Here is a 15,390-nt window from a genome sequence, read left to right on the forward strand (position 1 = left end):
GCCTGCTATTAGCGTTAGTGGTTGTTAACTATTTACATACGAAATGTTGCGGCACTCCGGGACAAGACTAAGCCACGGCACACACAGTGGCCTCCACAAGTATTTCACAATGGCAAAAATATTCCATACAGGAAAGACATAAACATTTCTCAAACATATTCCAAGGATGTAAATTAGTCACAACTACAAACACCATAGAATTACGGAGTATACTAACTTTGTCATTCCGTTTGTAACTCATATAAAATATTGGTCTAAAGCCCAACTCCATTTATATTACTTGCTGACCCAGTGCGCTGCGCTACACCCAAAGATAGATTTTTTAATATTATTTTCTTAAAAGCATCAACTCATTCAATGCTGTCGTTTCATTTCAAATCCACACGCGTGGATTTGTGTAATGTGTTTGTTATCTACTTTAAAAATCAAGTTTCAAAGCTACATGCACCACAAGGATCCAAGTTTTGAGGGCAAATATTGCACTCTACTACCGGAGACCTCTCATCGCAGTCCTATTTTGCCCCGAACACGTCCGTATGATATTTTAATTTTTTCTTTTGTCCAGCTCGCCCTTCGTTTTTCTCTTTTGGGTGGGTCAGTCAGCAGGTTTTTGGTTCAAATTTGGATATCAGATTCGTAATTTACTCCCATAGAACTTTCATTTGAGTACCATATAGTCCCGGTCAACCAACAAGATTAGCATATAGGTTAGGTAGAAAAAAGGGTGCGTATATTAGTTTGCTCCTTGCCACTAAGGACATACACCTAAGTCATTATTAGACTTGATGTGCGCTCTAAATACTAAAAAAAGTAAACTGCAAAAAAGAAAATTTTAAGTTAGGAATTCCGTGCTACTTACAAAATAGTTAATAATTTTCCATGCCACGCCCCTAAGTTGGTTCATGTCTGAAATTGTGTCCCCATCTATGTGCCGGTATCTGTAAGCCGTGAAAGCCGGGCAATGACATAGGAAAAGCTCCAACGTCTCATCATCTTCCCCGCATGCTCTACACATGCTATCACTTGCCGCACCGATTTTACATAAGTGAGCTCGAAGTCCTATGTGTCCCGTTATGATACCGAAACTTATACTGACCTCCTTTTTACCTCCTTTCATTAATAGCCTCGCCTTCTCAGGATCTAAATCTCTGCATAGGATTTTCGAAGTCCTACCGACTGTTTTGCTGTTCTACAGTGTTACATGCGCATTCGTCGCCCACGCCCTTAACTCGGGCTGCGTCGGCCCAAAAGGCTTAGGGTTTATCGAGTTTATTGATGGCAGTTTTCTGGCCTTCACTGCCAAATCGTCTGCTTTCTCAGTGTTAGTTACTCTGCTATGGCGCCCGGCACCCAAATGAGGCGGATCGTGTCATCCTCAGAGAAGGCGTTAATCTCCTTCTTACACTGCAAGACTGTTTGTGAACTTACCATACTGGTTGTTATTGCCATTATGACCTGTTTATGATGTATATGACCCTAAAAAGTTGATCATTCTCGACATCCTTGCGTTAACACCACACCACCTCACGCATTCCGTGATCGCCCGGATCTCCGCCTGTAGGACCGTATTATGGTCAGGCAGTATAAAACAGATCTCAGTCCCTGGGTTTTCAATGTAGACCCCCTGGCCCACTCTGTCCCTAGCTTAGATCCATCCGTGTAACATGATCTTCCAGAAGGCAATACTAGGGTTGCGTCAATCGAAAACTGTGCCGCTGGCAACAGTGTCTCGCACTCGACCTCAAGTATCGTCTCAAGTATCCGATCGAAAACCTCTTCCATTCCTACCGGGTTTCCTATCGTCGCTTGCTCGATTATACCGCGATGTTATGAGCTGCTCATATCCACAATCCAATCTCCCATCGCCTTAAGTCAGAGACTAAATTGCAAATTTTGCCCATGAACATTCCACTAAGGAACAGGGGCAATGAGTGCTGTCCTATCAATGAGTGCAGTCCGATTCAAGTTTAAGCTCAATGATAAAGGGCCTTCTTTTTATAGCCGAGTCCGAACGGCGTACCGCAGTGCGACACCTCTTTGAGAATAGTTTTACATGGCATAGTATCTCACAAATGTTGCCAGCATTAGGAGGGGAAAGCCACCGCTGAAAATTTTTTCTGATGGTCTCGCCAGGATTCGAACCCAGGCGTTCAGCGTCATAGGCGGACATGCCAACCTCTGCGCCACGGTGGCCTCAAAGGCTGCCTAGCTCTTAATTTGTATGTCTATGGGTCGGATATCTAGAATAGGCTCCAGTGCCTTAGTAGGCGTGGTCCTCATCGCTCCGCTCCTATGTTCTTTAAACCTGTTGTATTATCCTTACGTTGGACTTTTTCACCATCGCATCCATCAAACTACTGAGGCGTAAGTAAGTATCAGTCTAAATACGCTCCTGTAGAGCCAGTGGACAATCCACATAGCACCCAACATCTCGGAACCTCGGTTTATTTGTTTGCGCTCGACGAAGCCCGCTGATGAAGATCAGAATCTGATGAATCAGAAATCGTGATACGGCTGGCCTATTAAAAGCTTTTTAGCAATATCACACAGTTTGTCTTCAGAGTTCTTTGCTGTCCTTTTCTTCTGTCTTTGCTGTGCGGGACAATATACTGCAATTAAATCTCAATAAAAAAAATATTTGTTAAAAAAATTTTAAAAATTACTACGTCAATACAAATGCTGCAGAGGAATCGAGGATCAGGCGTTAATGGGTAAAAAATCCCATTCCTTTGATACCCATTTTGTCGCAATCGATTAACATGTCCGTTTGGGTGGGTTATAGGGTGGTTATTTGACCCCGATATTGGTATAAATTTTCGATTAAATCGATACTTCCATCTCCCAGATTTGACGTTTTTGAATGTTTTTCAGAAGGTTGTGTGACCAAAAAAAAAAACATGCTTTGCAAAATGCTCCCTCCCATTTGATTAAAATTCAAAAATAAAAGAAAACTTTAGTAACCTCTTTCCCCCACTGTGCCATTGAAGGCAATGAAAAATGCAAACAAGTTTTCCACATTTGCTACGAAATGTATGAAAATTCTCAAACAAAGTCCTCTTTTCGTAGGTATTTGTGTCAAACTCACTGCGGCCCGCAGCCCATGCACCTCCACCACAATACCAACCAACCAGCAACCACCAACCGCCAACCACCATCAGAGCGCTATTTACAGGGTTTGAGCAAACGGAGATAACTGCAAGATCTATTAAATATTTCCCCTAGGGCCTGGTTGTGGTATTCTGCCTTCAACTACCCACCAACCCATCAGCCTGCCATTTTTTTGGAATTCGCTTTGTTTATCGACAATCGACAAAATCCTTTGGCCAACAATCGCCTGCCATTGCGTGGAGCACAAAACGGGGCCAAAGATCAACAAAAATCGAAATGTTTCATGTTTGCCCTTCTCTGATGGGAATTCAAAAAGAGGCACAAAGCGATATAATTTATTGGTTGGGTGACACAACGCACTTTGTTTACCATAGCCTCGAGGCTGTATTCAAAACAAGTAGCAGGCTCTCCAGATTCGTCCCAAAAATTCTAGCGAATTCATTGGGAGCAGTGGCCTTGTCAAGTGCTCTGAAATAGCAAAACAGTTGTGAGTGCTTTAACCGCCATTGAGCTACGCTAGGGATGTTGGCAAAAAAAAAGAAGAATCGACGAGTATTATTCTAACAACCTATTCGAAAAAGCTTTTACAGTGTAGGATACACCTCCACGAGAGCTGTTCAAGTATTGCCATTTAGATAGAAAAATGGAAGAATAACACTGACAGTTTGGGAAAAAAAATCATGGGGAAATTTGTTAAATATGGGATATGGGTCATGGATTGAACTGATGACAGTGATACGATAATGCTGAAATGGAGTGGAATTCAAGAGGGTTGTGATATTGAACAGCTTGTTAAAAAACCACAGCTCTTTTTTGTCAGAAGGCACCTTTGCTACTAATATCCAGCCTTTTATGGAAGAGGGGGGAAACTCATCCCATGCTGCGTCCGTAAGAATGTCACCATCCCCAGTGACATTATATTAACTTTGCAAAAAGTTTTTGATGCCGTCCTCTTGGGTTTCTATCCAGGCATTGCCGCCTATGACGCCGAAGGCCTTGGTTCGAATTCTGGCAAGAACATCAGGAAAGTTTTCAGCGGCTCTTATCCCCTTCTAATGAAGTCGACTTTTGTGAGCAGCTTCCACGTTTTTATGGACCCACTGAAGTTCAGAGCATATACGTCTTCGATGCTAACCGCGTGTTTTGAAATCCTGGCGAGATTATCAGAAAAAAAATTGTCAGCGTTGGTTATCCCCTCCTAGTGCCGACACTTGTGAGGTTATTACCGTAGGTATTCAGCTGTCTGTGCTTCTCTACTAAAGTGCTGTCGCTCTAAGGCCAGCATTTCGGGCTCGGTAATAAAAAGGAGGTACCTAAACCTAAACTTGAATCGGATGGCACTCATTGATATGTGAGTAGACTGCCCCCTGTTAGTGGTATATTTGCAATTCGATAAATACTGTAGCTTGACTTCAATTGAAAGGCACGGAATGCACGGCCAACGGACCTTTCGATAATGGTTGATATCAAAATGTGATTTGAAATTTATAAAGCGACAAAATTTCTAATTCTACTGCCTTATGGTTCATTCTGAGTGAAGTGGGTTTGGCTCTTAGTTGGGTTCCTTTTTACTTCAGCATAAGAGAATGTCACAATTTTTATACCTTACATCACTACTGTGGCACAGGGTATTATAACTAAGTGAATTTGTTTGTAACACCCAAAAGGAAGAGAGATAGACCCATCGATAAGCATACAGATCAACTCAGAATCACTTTCTGATTCGAATTAGCTATGTCCGTCTGACAGTCTGTCCATCCGTATGTCGGACCATGCTAATTTGTGTACAAAGTACAGGTCGCAGTTTTCAACCGATCGTCTTCAAATTTGGTACAGGCATGTTTTTCGGCCTAGAGACGAAACCTATTGAAATTGGGAAAAATCGGTTCAGATCTGGATATAGCTTCGTCCGATTTGCTGTAATATTGCTATAAAATGGTCTTTTGTTAAACGATTTTCTCGAAATTCGGCAGGAGGGATTTTCTCTTGACTCTCAATATTACTGGTGAATTTTATAGAAATCGGCCCAGATTGAGATATAGCTGTCATATATGTATATCGCCAGATTTTCACCCCATGAGCCACGGCAAGCGCATTGTTTAATCAATCTTGCCAAAATTTTGCACAACGCTTTCCTCGACGACAGCCGCATTATCTGAGAAGTTTGCTCGGAATCGGTTCAGAATTAGATATAGCTCCCATTTATACGTTCCTCAGATTTTGGGTAATTTGCCATAATGTTGTCATTTGTCTACCGTAGTTTTTACAGTTTGAACATATTTGCTCGCCGAGGTCCATCAAAATTGGTTCAGAATTGGATATAGGTCCCATATTGTACTTATAGGGTAGGTGTAGGGTGTTATACAGTCGGCAGCGCCCGACTTTTGCCTCCCCTTACTGTTTTTTTTTTTTAATTTTGAGAAAACTTTTTTTTAGCTTTTTAGTACTTACAGGCTAAGCCCAATCATTTGTTCCCAGAAAGCTTCTCTTGACAATCCCTGGTTTTAGAGAGGGGGCGAAGTTTTGTTTTCATTGGAATTGTGGATACTGGGCTAGTGATTCAGTGCTCCGTGAAGATGCTTGTGACTGATTATTTCATTTTAACTTGGCTCGTTTGTTGTGTTTCTCTTTGGTTTGATTCGATTCGTTTCGCCCTTGGCAGCGCCTTGCCCAGTGCCTCTTGGCAATTACATTTAGCTCATGCAATGGCACGTAGGGCAGATTCCTTAGGATTCTTGCCACTCCAAAAGGCACACGCACCGACCCTTATGCCACACTCGCTTCTTACTCCATCACTCTACCGCTGGCTCCACGCACACGCTCACTCACTACAAGTGGCATAGGTTCTGGGAGGAAGAAGAACCAGAAGGCTGTCAAGTGTTTGGCATAGCATAACAGCTGGCTGGCCGTCTGACTCTAAATATAGGGGCAAGAATTTGCTTGCCTTTCTTTGGGGAGGTCAGGCAAGAAGCGAAAGAGAGAGAGAGAGAGGGAGGGATGCTGCTTTCCCTTCACACCAAAGCAAATGGAATGGAATAATATTTTCTTGTCATTTCATTCTGTCGGAGTGAATTTTAATTTCTGGGATCATCATAAAAATTAATTGCTGGAATTAAGCAGCGCTTGAAAGCTCTTTGCGATGTGTTTCGGGGCTTATAATGGGATATATTTATTTGTTGGTTGGTTGGCTGGCTGGCTGGCTGGTTCGTTCGTTCCCTCGTTCTTTTGTAGTTGCATTTCACTTGTCCCCCCCCCCCCCCCCCCCCCCCACACACACACACACCATGATGTGGGGCTTGGGGTGCGTTGCTATGGCAGTTGTCTTAAATTATTAACTCTTGTGATGTATGTGAGTGTGTGAGTAATTACAATTTTAAGTAAAATGTCCTTGCCCAAAAAGTCACAACGCCATGTTTTCTTAACATCACAGTACAGGTGCCTCAAGGATGTTTTTTTTTTGTTTGTTTTTATTTATTTCAAGATTATTCGATATTCATGTTATATGCAACATTTCTCCCAACTCATTTTGTTCGTTTTCTCTCTCCCCTCTTCTTCTTCTTCTATTTGCAGTGCTGATGGTAATTACGAAGTGACAATAATGACAAAAGCAATTCTCCATCATACCGGGAAAGTGGTGTGGAAGCCACCTGCCATTTACAAATCGTTTTGCGAAATCGATGTCGAGTACTTTCCCTTCGACGAGCAGACATGCTTCATGAAGTTCGGTTCATGGACATATGATGGTTATATGGTAAGTCAAGTGTTCCACACTCTCCAAACTCCACATGCTGCAACATCCCACATTGATGCGATGTAATGTCTAATGTAGGGCGATGGCATGCATGATAATGCTGATGGATGTTTTCCTTTTAACCTTAAAAACAAAAAACCACAACGACAACACGAAACGGCACAAAGCAGGCATTAATGTCAACATCTAAACGATGGGGTCGTTTGCTCTTTCAAAAATTACAAAAAAAAATTACCAATAAGTACCAATTTATGACAATATGTTACCCAAAGCTCCCAAGTCATTTGCCAAATTAAATATTATGTGTGGGGGGAATGGAAAGGTGTGGGCAGCGAAGGAGAGCTCAATACCCGTTCCTCTGACTGCGGTAATGAATGCTTTACATTTAAGCCCATTGATATGGTGTTGAATGCTTTCGTGAAAATGGAATTAACGGCAAATTTATGAACCAAATTTCGGGCACAATTTCAAGTTTAAATATTAAGGGGAATTCGATGTATGGAAGGACTTAACATGTGTGAGGTGTTTGAGAACTTTTTCCAATAATTTAAATTTAAAAAAAAAATCGACCAAAATTCTCAAAAAATTTAAACATGAAAGAAATCAACGCTGGTATTTTGTTTCTATGTTTTTTGTAGTAGCGTTTGCTAGTTTAAAGTGTTGCATATTATTTCGAAAGAAGAGAGTCTTCTTGAAAAGTGCCTCTCAGACTACTCTAAAATAATCACTGCAGAAGAATGGATGAAGACTAAATTAATTTGCAACAGACAACGTCTAGACGCAACTACCCAAATGTGCATTAGGGTGATGACTTTTTGACTCACTATCCCAATTTTCAGCGAAATCGGGCAAAAATGAGCATTTTATGGCTCCAAAACCTTAAATCGAGAGATCGGTCTGCATGGCAGCTATATCCAAATCTGGACCGATCTGGGTCCAGATCGGCTCCATCAGACAATAAATGTGCCTTTAATGGGCCCAAAACCTTAAATCGAGATATCGGTCTATATGGCAGCTGTATCCAAATCTGAACCGATCTTTGCCATATTGCAGAAAGATGTCGAGGGACCTAACATAACTCTATGGCCCAAAATTTCGTCGACATCGGACAATAAATGCGCTTTTTATGGGCCCAAGACCTTAAATTCGGAGATCGGTCTATATGGCAGCTATATCCAAATCAGGAACGATCAGGGCCAAATTGTAGAAGGATATCCAGCAACCTAACACAACTCACTGTCCTAAATTTCGGTGATATTGAATAATAAATGCGCCTTTTATGGACCCAAAACCTTAAATCGAGAAATCGATCTATATGGCAGCTATATCCAAATCTGAACCGATCTAGGCCAAATTGAAGAAGAATGTTGAAGGGCCTAACACAACTCACTGTCCCAAATTTCGGCGAAATCGGACAATAAATGCGCCTTTTATGGACCCAAAACCTTAAATCGAGAGATCGGTCTATATGGCAGCTATATCCAAATCTGGACCAATCTGGGCCAAATATCAGCAAAATCGAATAATAAATGTGGTTTTTATAGGCCTAAGACTCTAAATTGGCAAATCGGTCTATAAGGGGGCTACATGAAGATATTCTCCGATATAGCTCATCTTAAAACATAATTCTGTGCAAAGTTTCAGCTCAATATAACAATTTTTAAAGACTGTAGCGTGATTTCAGACAGACGGACGGACATGGCTAGATCGTCTCAGATTCTTACGCTGATCAAGAATATATATACTTTATAGGGTTGGAAATGGATATTTCGATTTGTTGCAAACGGAATGACAAAATGAATATACCCCCATCCCTTGGTGGTGGGTAAAAAATCGTTGAACCCCACCACTATAGATTTTGCATTAAACTGGCACAAAATAAAATTAGTTGAATGACAAAATTTTACTCTACGTACCAAATTTCTGAATAACCAGACAAAAATGAAAACCTCTAGGAACCGAATAAGGATAATCAAGAGATCAGCTTATATGGGAGCTTTATAAGTTTATGAAACGATTTAAACCGTACTTGGCACAGATGTTGTAGGTCGTAACTGAACACCACATGCAAAATTTTAGCCAAATCGCACAAAAATTACGAACGGCATGGGCCAAATCGGAAAATCGGGTTATATGGGCGCTATACCATGTTATAAACCAATTTCAATCGTACTTGGCAAGGTTATTCGACGTCAGAACAGAACACTATATGCAAAATTTTAGGCATATCGGACGAAAGTTGCGGCTTTCAGGGACTCAATATGTCAAATCGGGAGATCGGGTTATATGGGAGCTTTATCAGGTTATAAACCGATTTTAACCGTACTTGACTGGGTTGTTGGATGTCGTAACAGAACACTATATGCAAAATCTCATCCCAATAGGATGACAATTGCGGCTTCTAGGGGCTAAATATATAAAATCGGGAGATTGATTTATATGGGAGCTATATCTAAATCTGCACAAATATGGCCCATTTCAAATCCCCAACGACCTACATCAATAGGAATTATCTGTGCCAAATTTCAAGCTTTATGTGTTCGACCGCCATCGTGATTTCTACAGACGGACGGACGGACATGGCTATATCGACTCATAATGTCCAGACGACCCCTTTGTGGGGTCGCATATCAATGTTACGAGATATTCCAAACGGACTGACTAGGTTAGTATACCCCCATCCTATGGTGGTGGGTATAAAAAAAAGCACCAAGATATCTGTGATTTCTATACAAAAAAAAACGAATGTCTGCACCCCCGTTAGCTGAGTTTTTAAGGCGTCTTAGAATAAAGTAGCGAAAATATATTTTACGTGAAGCTTGAAATGGCAAACAGAAAATGATTTTGCCTCTTGTCGAATGGCACAACGCCCAATTTGTCTAAATTCAACGATTTCATTAAAGTTGTCATGCTCAACTAAAGCTGACACCTATGACTTCAGTCAAGTTCAATCACTTTTCGTGAGATTTAAATTTTGAGGGAAACTTTCGTCTAAGCATTACCTTAAGCGTCTAACGAATCCAACGATACAAAAAAAATGCATGGCAAGAACTTGGGCTGGAGCGGTCACAAAGAGCTTCTTTGAGATGATGTTGGAATTTAGTTCCCATATGGATTTTGAAAAACTGTCACGTATGCCTGGTATTGATGAATTGATTTCAATATTCGTTGGATGTCATGCGTTGGATCACAATTCCATGGCCCCTGGAGGCCTGATCCTAATCCTTAGCACATGTGACTGTGCATCATGCCTTTGTTGTAACAAATAAATATGCCCAAAATTTATAATTTACAACAAATAAACATGACATTAATCTCAATTTTATAAACATTAAATCAATCTGTGTCGGTATGGGTGTGGGTGTTGGTATGGATGTGGGTGTTAGTGCGAGAATGAGAGTGGGCTAATGCAAGGACTCAAGCAGACTGGAGATGCTAGAAGTGCGAGACACTTGGCGGGCGGGTTTTGTGTGCGAGTGAGTGTGTTGGTGCGTTCAGCTGTCAGATTTATTTGTTAAAATTACTTTTTAACAATGTTCAGCATTGAGGAACCTTGAGCTTCTGGCTGCCACTGTCATGTGATTATTTGTCATGTTTCCTATTGCCATTGTTCCTGCTCGCCTTCCATTCGCCCACCCACACATCAACATCAACATCCACCTCCAACTCGCTACTCCCTAGTCCTCGGCATGCCAAGTCATCTGTGATGTTAAAAGTAATACAAAATCTTGAGTTTTCTCTCGCAAGAATGGAACAAAGCAAGAAAAAAATTATTTGATAGCGACGGCTACGTCTTTTGCCTTGGCGAGGAGCACAGCGGAAGAGAACAGCTGTCTAAATTGACAATAAAATATAAGAATGTATGGCAGCCGATGTGCCGATGTATGTGCGTTGACTCCATATTGATAAAATGTTATCTGGTTATTCTGCGATTCAGCTTTCGGCTAGCACAGCCGCCGCCTTTGGTTTCTTCGCCCACCAACACAATGCCTGTGGCCGTGTGTGTGGCACTGTAGTCAAACGGTGCGTATACGCTACGCCGCCCTTCATAGGCGGCATAGGATCATGTGTCACTCATACGCAGCAGCAAAAGCATCAGATTCCCATTTTAGATTGTGACAACGACACATTGAAGTGTGTGTGTGTGTCGTGAATATGTGGGAGAGCATGGTGTGCGCGTAATGAACTTTCAACATCGAATGACTTTTTGAAAAATAACCCAACTGTCAAATAAACAAAATGAAAACGGCTGCCATTAAGACAACAAGCGTTTGTTTTGGCAACAAATCAAGCATGCCATACAGCTACACTCTGTCTACACTTAAGCCTTGGCAGTTGGCAGCAATTTTGATACTCCAACTCATATCCGGTTTTTATTTTTCCTTCTTTGTTTTGGTTTGTTTTTGTTGGGCAATTGTAGTTGACTTTCTCCTCTGTGTGTCTCTTCTCGCCCCGTACAGGTGGACTTGCGGCATTTGAAGCAGACGCCGGACTCCGATAACATCGAAGTTGGCATTGACCTTCAGGACTACTACATCTCGGTGGAGTGGGACATAATGCGAGTGCCGGCGGTGCGCAATGAAAAGTTCTACAGTTGCTGCGAGGAACCGTATCTGGATATTGTCTTCAATCTGACGCTGCGCCGCAAGACCCTCTTTTATACGGTCAACCTAATCATACCCTGCGTGGGCATATCGTTCTTATCCGTCTTGGTCTTCTATTTACCCAGTGATTCGGGCGAAAAGATCTCATTGTGTATAAGCATTTTACTATCGCTGACTGTGTTTTTTCTACTGCTCGCGGAAATTATTCCGCCCACCTCATTGACGGTGCCTCTATTGGGCAAATACTTGTTGTTCACCATGATGTTGGTTACCCTGTCGGTAGTGGTAACGATTGCGGTGCTCAATGTTAACTTCAGGTAATTGATGGGACCTTATGCAAAGAAATATTGAAAACATTCTTTTCGAATGATTTTTAACCCTTTGTTGCCTTCTTCTCTCCCTCCCCCCATTCTACACACAGGTCGCCGGTGACACATCGAATGGCTCCTTGGGTCCAAAGAGTTTTCATTGAAATCCTACCAAAACTCTTGTGCATAGAACGTCCCAAAAAGGATGACCCCAATGACGAAGAAGATGACCAACCTCAAGAAGTTCTGACAGATGTCTTCCATCTGCCACCTGATATCGATAAATTCGTTAATTATGATACAAAACGATTCAGTGGCGACTACGGTATACCAGGTAAGAGTGCCAAACTTTTTTTATGCCTTTCATTATAGGATGGGGTTATACGAATTTAGTCACTCCTTTAGTAACTGATCGAAACATTGATCTGAGACCAAAACAAAGCATAAACTCGTATATTTATGATCATCTGGACGTTCTAGGTCCAACTCACCATATCCGTCCATATGCATGTCCATCGAAAACACTCTAATTTTCAAAATAGTAAAGCTAGGCTCTTAAAATTTTGCACAAATGTTATTTATGAAAATTTTTCTATGACTTCCAATAGCCGTGTCAGATCTTTTCAACCATTGTGATTCCTCAGAAAAAGGAGAAGGAAGACCCTTCGCTTTAAAAAACCCAACAACTGGCAAATGTTCACATCCGCTAAATCAAAAAAGTTCTTAAAGAAATGAGAATCTAGAGCGGAACTTCTTCTGACTGCTAGTGCGTCACACACACACAGAAGGGGTTCTATAGTCTCTTCTTCTTCGATGTTCTCAGAACTTCGGCAAAAGTCTTGCTGGCAATCTTCAGTCGTTATGCATGTTTTTCGAGCAGGCAGTGACCTGTCATGGCGGGTACTATGACTGAGACGTTTATTCTAACAAGCGATAGCAAAGTGGAGGTCAAGTGCCAAGTATGGCTCAAAACGGCAAATAAACTGATGTTGCTCCCATATAAGCCGATTGCCTGATTTAACTTGAGCCTCTAGAGGGAGCAACTCTAATCTGATTTGGCTGAAGTTCTGCACAAGGTGTGAGATTTGAAACCAAGCGTTCGGCATCATAGACGGTCATGCTAACCTCTTCGTCACAGTGGCTTCCTCAATTATCACCCGATATATTTGAAAAGTCATTCAAAGGGGAGGCCACCGTGGCGCAGAGTATAGCATGTCCGTCTTTGACGCCGAACGCCTGTTTTTAAATACCGACGTGAACATCAGAAAAATATTTAGCGGTGGTTTTCCCCTTACAAATGCTGGCTACATGTGTGGGGTATCCTGTCATGCTTAAACTTCTCTACCAAGTGGTGTCGCTAAGCGGTACACCGTTCGGACACTGCATAAAAAAGTAGGCTCCTTATCATTGAGCTTAAACTTTAACCGTGCTGCACTCATTGATACGAGAAAAATATCCCCGGTTCCTTAATGAAATGTTGATGGGAAATTTTACATTCCAAGGACGGGTCAAATGCTATCCACGGGTCAAATGCTATCCATTTTACTGATTTTCTCATTGGCTTAGCTCTCAACGCCAATCAGCTGACTGACCATTAATCATTAATTGCCAGCTAAAATATGGTCGGTCGGACTTTGCCCAGCAAAAGGCGATGATTTTGGCTGTTTGAGATAAAAAGTCTTTGAACTTGTAATTATCTACTCAAATGCCAGGAAGGATTCCAACAAACTAATCAAATGGGCCAAACAAATGCACTCGTGGCCATCACCGTCGCTATGGGGCGAATCCAGCGGAACAACTTTGCCTTGTTCCAAATAGTTCTTGAAGCGGAAATAACATTAAAACTTTGTTAATGCGTGCAAGAATTATTGTCTTCCAGATTGTGCAAAGATTTATGAATATTTCACTGAGCTCAGAGGCTAAAGCAGACAACACGAGCATGGTATGGCGGCCATTGTAGCTGAAAACGTTTGCAGTGGGTGGGCCGACTTGGAATGGCGCGACAGTACGATAAGCCTATCGCTTTTGCTGGTGCCAGCAGCCTATGTTAGAGTCGATTGGTAATTCTTCGTTCCTTTGAGTTGCGCTGCTGATCTGGATATTTATCATTTCTAAATTGAAAGCATTTCTCACAAATTTGTTGCTTGCTCGACGAGCGTGAAAGGATTAACGAACACAGGGTTTGACATGAACATATGCTCATAGTAAATAGGAGCCCCCCTAAAAGTGTGCGTGTGTGTGTTCGTGTATGTGACCAAGTGTTTCCTTTGACAGTTTTATGTGGACATTTTCAATTTACTCTTGTCGACGTGTGAGTGGAGGCATTACCCATGTCTGCAGTAGCATGTGCAAAAAAAAAAACTCCACGCAAATTCAAAGGCACACTCGTGCAGACAGCACATTTTAGGGAGACACCACCACCAACAACAACAACAGCAAGCGAGCAATAGCAGCATCAAAAACTGACACAATTCTGAAAGGGAAAGAACGAACAAGACATGTTTTTCAATTTTCCCCTAATCCCACATACTTGATTGTGAAAAACTCCACAATTGAATTCACACACACACACACACACATGCCCACTCACACACTTGCTTGCTGTGGCATTCATTCACACGCACTCAAGTGTGAGTGTGTTCACTTAATCCGTTTTTAAATTAAAACCAATACCAGCTCTAAAGCTGTCAGCCAAGCATTCGGTCCCTCAGTGTGCCACGAATGCTGCAGTTCCCTGCAGTAGAGTGTGGCGAGTACAAAGCAAACATTTCTTTGCAAAATGAACTTCCATTTCCGCTTCCTTATCCGCATTTCCAGTCGAGACACGTCTCTCTCTCTCTCTCTCTCACACACACACAATGTCACTCTGTCTTTCTTCTCTGTTAGCGTCAGCACAACAAACCCATGACATTATTTCCGTTCAACATTGTCAGCTGTGGTGTTTTTGGAGATTATGTTGGCTTGTGATTTTCAGGTTTCGTTTTGTTTTAATGTAAATGCTACTTAGTCTGGAAACATTGCAACAATGAATGATTTGCTATTTACGAGGAGCTATATTTAACGGGGTAGCCTCAATATCTAAGGGCTTGCTAGCAGCATATTGTAGCATATTTGAATTGTGTACCTCTTCTTTTTTGCAGCAATTCCCGCCCAACGCTTTGGCGAATTTGTCGGTACCGCTGGTATATCTCCGTGTTTTGGAGATCCACCCCTGCCTTCAGCACTGCCATTGCCGGGAGCCGATGATGATCTCTTCAGTCCGACCACTGTTAATGGAGATCTAAGTCCTAGTTGCTGCCCGGCAGATCTCAGTCCAACATTCGACAAGCCGTATTTGGGTGAAATGGAGAAAACAATCGAAGGATCCCGCTTCATAGCCCAGCACATGAAGAACAAGGACAAATTCGAAAGTGTAAGTATGACAACAACTGCATGATAAAAAATCGTAAATATTTATATTTTAAACCATTGAATGTTGAGAGTGCAAATGCCTGTACCAAGTATGGCCTTAATCTGGATGGTGCAATTATTACCCGATTTGCCTGAATTTTTGGATGTGGTGTTTTTCTATGACTTTCAGCAGCCACGACAATATGTATTTGAAAAAGTCATTCAAAGA

The 15,390-nt window shown here is 41.8% G+C and overlaps 1 protein-coding gene across 1 annotated transcript in view; it reads left to right on the forward strand.

Annotated features, from left to right (window-relative positions):
- Window positions 1-15,390, forward strand: part of LOC106088890 (acetylcholine receptor subunit alpha-like 1) — a 133,407-nt gene that overhangs the window by 99,923 nt on the left and 18,094 nt on the right. The window contains exons 6-9 of the mRNA XM_013254598.2: window positions 6,679-6,859; window positions 11,320-11,780; window positions 11,885-12,105; window positions 14,912-15,183. Of these exons, the coding sequence (XP_013110052.2) occupies window positions 6,679-6,859; window positions 11,320-11,780; window positions 11,885-12,105; window positions 14,912-15,183 (1,135 nt within the window). The remainder of the gene's footprint in view (window positions 1-6,678; window positions 6,860-11,319; window positions 11,781-11,884; window positions 12,106-14,911; window positions 15,184-15,390) is intronic.

The sequence above is a fragment of the Stomoxys calcitrans genome, chromosome 2 (assembly GCF_963082655.1).
Source record: "Stomoxys calcitrans chromosome 2, idStoCalc2.1, whole genome shotgun sequence".
In the NCBI taxonomy this organism is placed as follows: Eukaryota; Metazoa; Arthropoda; class Insecta; order Diptera; family Muscidae; genus Stomoxys; species Stomoxys calcitrans.